This window comes from Muntiacus reevesi, chromosome 22 (assembly GCF_963930625.1).
Source record: "Muntiacus reevesi chromosome 22, mMunRee1.1, whole genome shotgun sequence".
In the NCBI taxonomy this organism is placed as follows: Eukaryota; Metazoa; Chordata; class Mammalia; order Artiodactyla; family Cervidae; genus Muntiacus; species Muntiacus reevesi.
Window position 1 is genome coordinate 30,267,896 of NC_089270.1, and position 8,836 is coordinate 30,276,731.

Sequence of the window (8,836 nt, forward strand, 5' to 3'; positions counted from 1 at the left end):
TTTCAAGGTAAGTGGTACAAGACAAATGGCATCTTTGGGGATAATTTTTGCTTTCTGTTCTGGTCTGTTATCCTTCCTGATGCTTAATTAAAACACAGAAGTTCTAGAAGCCCTTGAACTTAGAACAAGCATAGTTTTTCCAGATGAGAATGTCAAAGTTCAGAATCTGGACACTTCACTACAGTGCCTACAAGTAGGTATATATATGCATATGTGTGTGTCCAAGTCTCTCTCGTGTCTTTTTATTACAGAAGTACTTCACACTGTGTTATTATAACTTCACTGAACAAGCAGAAAAAAGGATAGAGGAGAGAACTTGTTCATTTGTATTTAAGAAAAATTTCAGATACTAAATGAGGTCAGAAGCACAAATAAGTCTGAATAGCTACAAAATTCTTTCTCATTCTACCCACTGTACAGTCTGAATAATTCAACTAGATTTCTTAGAATTGTACAAGAGTTACTTGAGCAGAAAATCTGGGAAATTTTGTCTTTTTATTTAACTCCAGACTAAAGCAACAGAGTACTCAGGTTTGAGAAAGAAAGTGTTCAGAAGAATCTAGTATTAATTAAAGAAGGCCATTCTGACTCCTTAATAATAAGTGTAAGGAAAAGGATAATACTGTCATTTATATCCAAAAAAAATTAATATTGACTCAATAAAAGTATGGTACATGTGCTTTATGTTTGTTGCTACCTTTGGAAAATTTTATGCTAAAGCACGAATAAATTACATGCCTCAAGATCATCAAAACATTCATTGTAAAACAGATAAAGATAATGCTGTACCTCTGCAAAATAGATGAATAAAGTCACTATAAAAGTCATTATATGACTTTCCTCAAAGAAACAAATGAGACAAAACAGAAGCAGCCCTACCCACAGATACAGAGAAGAAATTAGCAGTTACCGTAAGGGAGAAGGATGGGGGACGGGCAGAACGATGAAGGGGATTAAGAGTCCAAACTGCTAGTTATAAAATAAACACATCACAGGAAAGTAATGGACGATATAGGGAATATAGTCACTATTTTATACTAACTTTTGGTGTGTAATCTATTCAAATATTGAATCACTATGTTTACACCTTTGATATTATTTTAGGTTAGCTATAAATAAATAAAATAATTGTCAGTAGGGTCAAAGAACAAAAGAAATATGCAACGATTTAATGCAAAGCAGAATACTTTGGCTCACACATCATTATATTACCATGTCAGCTTTTTACTGGATGAAACACCTAGATACATGTGAGAGAAGATGCGGGAGAGAAAAGAAGAATCCATATTTGGTCGTATCACATCATCTCCAAAATCTTCTAACTTTTTAAAGTGAGAAAGAAACTAAGGATCCCTAGGAAAGCATCCTTTACTCTTTAAACTGCAACAGTGTAACAAAATTATGCAATTATTATAATTATAAATTATTCAGTTAGCAAAGCTAGCTTTTAAATGGTAAATTTAGGATCTGGACTGCATTCTAATCAGAAAAATGTTGATCGTTCTACTACTCAACTCCTTTCATTAACAACCTGATTTTACACTCACACACCATTTTCAAAAATGCTCTAATAAGTTCTAAATTAAATGGAAAGACTTCCATCACTTTTCCTCTGAGTCAGAAACCATGTCATAATAATGAAAGTTGAGATTATATTTCTGTACGTAGATTTTTCAACATACTTCCTGCAGAGAAATTTGCCTCAGATGGGCAGCTGATCTCTAGTTTTCATTTCATGATCACTTATTTATATTTTTTCCTCTGAAGACTCATTTTTAAGCTGAGTCTGAGTGTAGAGTTGATGCTAGGTCCTCACATTGTTTTTGTCTCTGATTTTAGTTCCTTATGGTTCCTGGTATGAACACACAAAAACTTGGTGGGAAAAGAGAGAGAATCCACAAGTGCTATTTCTTTTCTATGAAGACATGAAGGAGGTGAGAAACTCAAAACATATGGCAACTTCATAATTCTCAAAATGTTAGCATTTGACAATAATGTGGATACAAAATTTTACCTGCAAATAAATAATGCAGCCAACTCCAAAAGTTACAGTAATCCAGATACTCTACTACAGATTGAAGCTAGTGAATAAAAACCTTCTGTAAATGAACACATTTAAACTCAAGTCTCAAAAAAAATTACCAAAGATAAAAGTGGAAAGAGTTTGAGTTCTTAAAGCAACAGCCACATACAACACACACAGACACACACAAACACACAGATGCAGATGCACAAAAGGAATCACAATGGGCAAGAAGAGTTAACTAGTTTCTAAATCCATAGATAATGGAATTATTAGGAAAGAACCATAAAATAGCTATACTTCACATGTTTAGAAAAATAAAAGAAGAAATTTAAAATCTTACGAAGAAACAAGAGGTTACTAAAATTGACAAAGCAGATTTGGGGGGGGACAAAGAGCAGCAAACCAGAATTTCTAAAATAACTTGTAAAAATTAAAATTTGAAAAGCAAAAAGATGGCTTAAGTAACAGATAAGACGTGGCTAAATAGTGAATTAGTAATGTGGTACATGATGCTGGGGAAAGTCCACAGGATGTACTTCAGTGAGATAAATAGAATGCTTTAGAAAGAGAGTAATGGATATGTAGGATAGAGTAATAACATCTTATAAGTATCAAGTCAAACTTCCAGAAGAGCGTAAAGAGAATGCCAGAAGAGCAATATGCAAAAGTAGGATGACATCACAATTTCTGAAAAATCTAGTTTCTTTCTAGCTTCATTAATAATCAGGGTAATTCAAAATAAAAATGTCTATGAGGTGCTATATTTCACACCCAGCAGAGTGACAGCAATGAGATGTAGTCTGAATGGGCTGTGAGTCATATCTGACTGAGCTGTATCTGACTCATTGCGACCCCATGGACTGCAGCCCGCCAGGCTCCCCTGTCCATGGGGATTCTCCAGGCAAGAATACTGGAGTGGGTTGCCTTACCCACTTCTGAGGGATCTTCCCAACACAACCCAGGGATCGAACCCAGGTCTCTCACATTGCAGGCAGATAGATTCTTTACCGGCTGGGCTACAAGGGAAGCCCAGTCCAACTGTAGTCTGACAATAAATGCTAGTCAGGATGTGGCTTAGTCAGAAGTAACACACTTCTGATCAGAGTATAAGAATATACAAACATTGTGGAATCAACATATCACCTAGGGAGGGCAAATGTGTATAACTTAAGGCTCACAATTTCCACTAATAGATATATGTTCATGAGAAACACTGATGTGTATTTTAGTTTATATGCACAGCAACCTCCATAATAGCATTCCGCACGAACCATAAAAACAACCCAAATACACATATACTCAGGAATCAATGCATTGTATATACTATTATTCTACAATTAAATATTATATTGCAGTGAAAAGGAATACGTTTCAAATGTGCTTATCAGTTGAGTAAAACCAAGCCATATGCTGTCTCGGGATACATACATGAGTTTCAAATCTACAGAGTAAAGGCACAGGATTGAGTAGATCAATTTCAGGACAGCAGTTTGTTTGTTATTGTTGTTTGTGAAAATTGGAATAGAGAGTGAAAAAAATGAATTTGGGAACTTGCAAATGGAAGAACTTAGCCAATTATGAATGTTTTCTTACATGCGTTAGGTAGTAAGTAAGGGTGCTGCATTTATATTTATTCTTTAAAGTATATATGTACACATATCAAATAATTTTTAAATGAAAGACAAAATAGTAGATCTTTTTATTCAGTTCAGTTCAGTTCAGTCGCTCAGTCGTATCCGACTCTGTGACCCCATGAATCGCAGCATGCCAGGCCTCCCTGTCCATCACCAACTCCCGGAGTTTACTCAAACTCATGTCCATCCAGTCAGTGATGCCATTCAGCCGTCTCATCCTCTGTCGTCCCCTTCTCCTCCTGCCCCCAATCCCTCCCAGCATCAGGGTCTTTTCCAATGAGTCAACTCTTTGCATGAGGTGGCCAAAGTACTGGAGTAAGGGATAACAAATATCTTCTCTAAATTGTTATATATATACCTATATATATGTGTGTGTGTGTGTATATATATGTGTGTGTGTGTGTGTGTGTATATATATATGTGTGTGTGTGTGTGTGTGTATATATATATATATAAATTTATTTATTTTTTGGCTGTGCGGGGTCTTCATTGCTGCTCAGGCTTTCCTCTAGCTGTGGCGACCAGGGGCTACTCTACATTGAGATGGCCAGGCTTCTCAAAGCAGTGTCTTCTCTTGTTGTTGAGGATGGGTCCTGGGGCATGTGGGCTCAGTAGTCACAGTTTCCAGGCTCTAGCACACGTGCTTGATAGCTGTGGCACATGGGTTTAGTTGTTCCATGGCATGTGGGATCTTCTGGATCAGAGACTGAACCCATGTCTCCTGCATTCATAGGTGGATTCTGTACCACTGCACCACTAGGGAAGCCCTCTTCTCTCATTCTTTATTAGTACCAAGAAAGCAATTGATATCCATGTCTTGTTCACATCTTTGTGCAATTATTGAAATTCATTTCTCAGTAATTCTAGAGTTGTTTTGATGAGGACATATTTAAAATAAAATTATGGATATTATTTTAGAAGCAGAATTATTACTTTATAGAATTTAATGCAGAACAGATTTGAATGAGAAGCAATCATGATTTGTAGTTTACTATTATATTACTTAAATTTGTGTTCTCTAACTAGAATATTGAAGGCAGTAAATTTAAAAGGCACACGAACAAAATTTATTAGTTAATCCATCTCTTTTACCCTCCCAAATTGTCTTTATCCATTTACTCCCTATTTTGATCAATAATGGCCAGGTTTATGTTTCTTCTCTATTTGCATGAATGAGGAGAAAAGAATAAATGTTTTTTCTCTTGTTTCTGCAATACATCAAGTAAAAGTAAAAGACATTACCCTTATATATAGAGATACTATCTTTTTTGTGGAAACAAGTAAATAAAAAACACGTGAAGATACATATATGATACAATAGATTTATATGGAAATTAGGGATCAAAAATATCTAACTTAAATTGGAATAGTCAAGGAAATAATCCCAAAGAAGGTGATACTTAAGCTGAAGTTTGACAGGTAAGCTGCTCATTAGAAGCCTGCTTTCCAATATCAGTGTGGGGAAAAGAAGGGAAGAATGAGTTTCTTATTGTATCCTTTTTTATCCCCAAAGTAATATTATTCAATTTGAGTAATTGTCTTATTAAAGACAATTACAATTGTCTTTAGTAAGTGTCCTCAAAAACAAAATATGTTTTTCTTTGTAGGATATCAGAAAAGAGGTGATGAAATTGATAAAATTTCTGGGAAAGGAGACATCAGATGAGATTGTGGACAAGATTATAAAACACACTACATTCCAGGAGATGAAGAACAATCCATCTACCAATTATGAAACACTACCGGATGAAATCATGAACCATAAAGTATCTCCCTTCATGAGAAAAGGTGAGATGGCCATGTTATTTGCCTCCATTGCTACAGGAAGACCTAAGTTTAAACAGTTACAGGCAAATAGCTATTAAAGTCTATTCATGCCTGTGAACCCCACTTGTTTTCTTCAGAGCTGTTTCCATATTTGAGTGATCAGCTCTGCAGAAGTATAAAATATGAATACTACTACTAATAAATTACTGTTAGAAACATTACTAATAGTAATTGACTAGTTTTGCAGAAGCATAAAATACTACTACTACTATTACTACTAAATTACTATTACATGTTGATTATTTGGTGCATACAACAAATTATATTAAGAACCACCAGCAGTCACCCTAGCCTCAGTAGTAGCACTAATACCACACCTTACTAGCTGTTATTTGTTAAGTCTTTATGCCTTGCTGCTACACACATACATTATACAAGTTGTAAATTCTATTTTTTTTTTAAATTCTAATACAAGAGTTAGGGAAAAAACTTCTATTATCTCATTTTGAGATGAGGAAACAACCTTAGAACTGTTAGTCAGCTCTTCCCTAGCCAAGTGCCAGATGTTTTTCAAGATGAAATGTCAACTGTCCAAGCATCAAATTGTATGCATTGAATATGTACAGCTTTCTGTGTATGGATTATACTTCTACAAAGCTGCTAAAAAAGCACTAAGTTTCAAAGCACTAAGCAGAAAATACTGCTCAACTTGGTAAAAATATCAAAATACAATGAGGTGACATCTAATGGGAAGAGTCATGGTTTTGATGAGATACAGTCAGTTCATAAGTACACAGGCATATAGGATATGCAAAGTATTGGGACATCCAATGTACTTGGATAATCTTCCTCTTGGAAGAAAAAAAATAAAATGATAAAAAAAAATAAAAGAATAATCTTTCTCTCGGAACCAAATTGTCAATGAAAGGGTTAGGGATTTTTTTTAAACAATTGGATTAGTAAACCTGCAACCAGGTTAAAACAGGGCACCCCTGAAAAGGGAATAACGTGCAGATTAAATTTAGGCTACTTATACTCAGATTATCTCAGTTTCTTTCCCTATAATATCTCATATATTTTTAAGATAAAACAACAAACTAAAAATAATTTCCGTGCTTGTAAAGTTTTTCATACTATTGCCTACTCAGATAGAATCTGATTTTCAAGATACGCTTCCTATCTTCTGCTTTTTGCATTATTTCATTGGGAAGGTTTAGAGCTCCTTGGATTAAGAGGACAAGTGAACTACTGATTAATTCAAAGTACTAATGACTTCCTCCTGTCAGAGGAGAGTTGGATGTGATGAAAAGCAAAGAGCCTGCTAGACTTTTGTAACAGCACAGGTGGGAAATATTGAGGAGCTTCTCTAATTGTTGGTGGCAGTAAAAACGGGGAGGAGGCAATGGCTACGAAGAAAGTCTGAATATAAATGAAGAATTAGATATTCTGGCCTAAAGAAAACAGCCTAGTTTATGCAGTGGATATCTGCATTCAATTAACCAGGTTATGGAAAATGACCAAAAAATGCAATCTGGTGGGGAAGAAAATGAATTTATTTTTAAACTGGGTGAATTTGAGATGTTCCTATGGAATACAGGTGGCCACATCAGGTAGGCACTTGGGTATGAAGACATGAATCTGGATTTTAATGTTATCAACATGAAGATGATATTTAATACCACAGGAGAGATCAAACATGGATCACAAATATTTCAAAGGAAATTGGAGAAGAAAATAAGTAGCCTAAGAAAGGAAGGTCAGAGAGAAATAAATGTGCTGGGGTTTTTTGTATGTTTGTTTTATTTTTTTTAAAGAATCAGGACAAATCCTTGTTTGCACTCTCAAATATATAATATTTATGGTATATACTTATAATTAAGGGATGCAAAAATAAAATTTGATTAGGTGTTAATGAAAGTGATAGATATTAGAAAATTTCACTATTCTGACTGGAAGACATAGTGTTTACTGCTTTCTTTTCTTTTCTGTTATAGGAATTATAGGAGACTGGAAGAATCACTTTACTGTAGCCCTGAATGAGAAATTTGACAGGCACTATGAGCAGCAAATGAAGGGGTCTACACTGAAGTTCCGAACAGAAGTCTAGGAAGGGTTTTCTTAACATCTGAGATTAAAATGTTCTTCCATTCTTCCTCACCTTCTTCATTTTAAACTAGTAGAGAATGAATCATACAAAAGAGCATGATCAAGTTCACATGATTACTGAGATCTTAGTATGAAAGAGCAAGAAAGATTTTTTTTTTCTGTGACATTATCTCTTTAATATTTTCTTTCCTTTTTTCTTTATTATAAATATTACACAAAGCTATAACCTATGAGAATGATGTAGGTATACACAAATTGTTCAAGTTGTTGAGCCTCAATAAAAATAATCAAGCATTCCAAATTCTTTAAATTTGTGTCTCCTTTTTTCCCCATTCATTAGTATATTTGGTATATACATATACATTTAAATGCATATATGGATAAATATAAATATATATTAATGGGTACATGTAATTCAAAAACCTTGACAAAAAGAACTAAAGAATAAACATGAGTGTATAACTAGATGTGTTATTTCTTGGCTATTATCTTTCATTTACTGCAAAATGACTTAACTTGGAATTTACCTTAGTTTAGTATAAATTTTCGGCATTTTCAGAACTAGTTTCCAAATGTCTATAAATAATCCCAATGAGTACTATTTATGTTTGAATATCTTTAGCTAAGTTAAAATATTTATGCTTCAGGGCTCCTTCTATCCTCTACACAGTGTAATGAAAGTAAGGTCTGTAAACTTAAGTTTTAAAGAATGTGACATATACCAGTAAAATAAAACAGAAACAAAAGTAAAAGAAGAAAAACTGTTTTTTTATTTAAACAATGTTGTTTTGACTTACGTCTCCTATTTTTCTATATTCTATTGATCATCTTTTTCCCCTAGTGTTTTTTCCCCTAGTTATTTATTTTTATTTTCAAAAAGAAACAATGAGAGAATAATCACCATCTACAACAAATGCTTAGCTAAAGGGGAAGGAAGGTAATAGAAAGGAGACAGGGATGGAAAATTTTTCCTTCTGGACATAGCTTTGTATGTAGTGATGGCTGGAGATGCTGCAGCTAGTTTGCAATCATGAGTCCTTCCCAAAGGTCATGAAACTGCAGCCATGAAACTATTATTATTTTTTAAAATGTCCTATGTTCTTTAATCTTTACTTAAAATTATTTGCAGTGCCAACTTCCATATAAAATGACGGCACCAATTTATAGGAAAACTATATTGCATAAAGTCAATTTTCTATAGTATTCCAAGGCACACATATATTGATAATTTTATTTTATTTTTTTTTTACTTTTTTTTAAAATTTATTTTTTCCCATTTATTTTTTATTAGTTGGAGGCTAAT

The 8,836-nt window shown here is 33.8% G+C and overlaps 1 protein-coding gene across 2 annotated transcripts in view; it reads left to right on the forward strand.

Moving 5' to 3' along the window:
• Positions 1–7,684, forward strand: part of LOC136152894 (sulfotransferase 1E1) — a 113,096-nt gene extending 105,412 nt beyond the window's left edge. For both annotated transcript variants that reach the window (XM_065914412.1, XM_065914410.1), the window contains 3 exons: positions 1,840–1,934; positions 5,268–5,448; positions 7,422–7,684. In XM_065914412.1, coding sequence (XP_065770484.1) covers positions 1,840–1,934; positions 5,268–5,448; positions 7,422–7,534 — 389 coding nt within the window. In that variant the 3' untranslated portion in view covers positions 7,535–7,684. The remainder of the gene's footprint in view (positions 1–1,839; positions 1,935–5,267; positions 5,449–7,421) is intronic.
• The last annotated feature ends 1,152 nt before the right edge of the window (positions 7,685–8,836 follow it).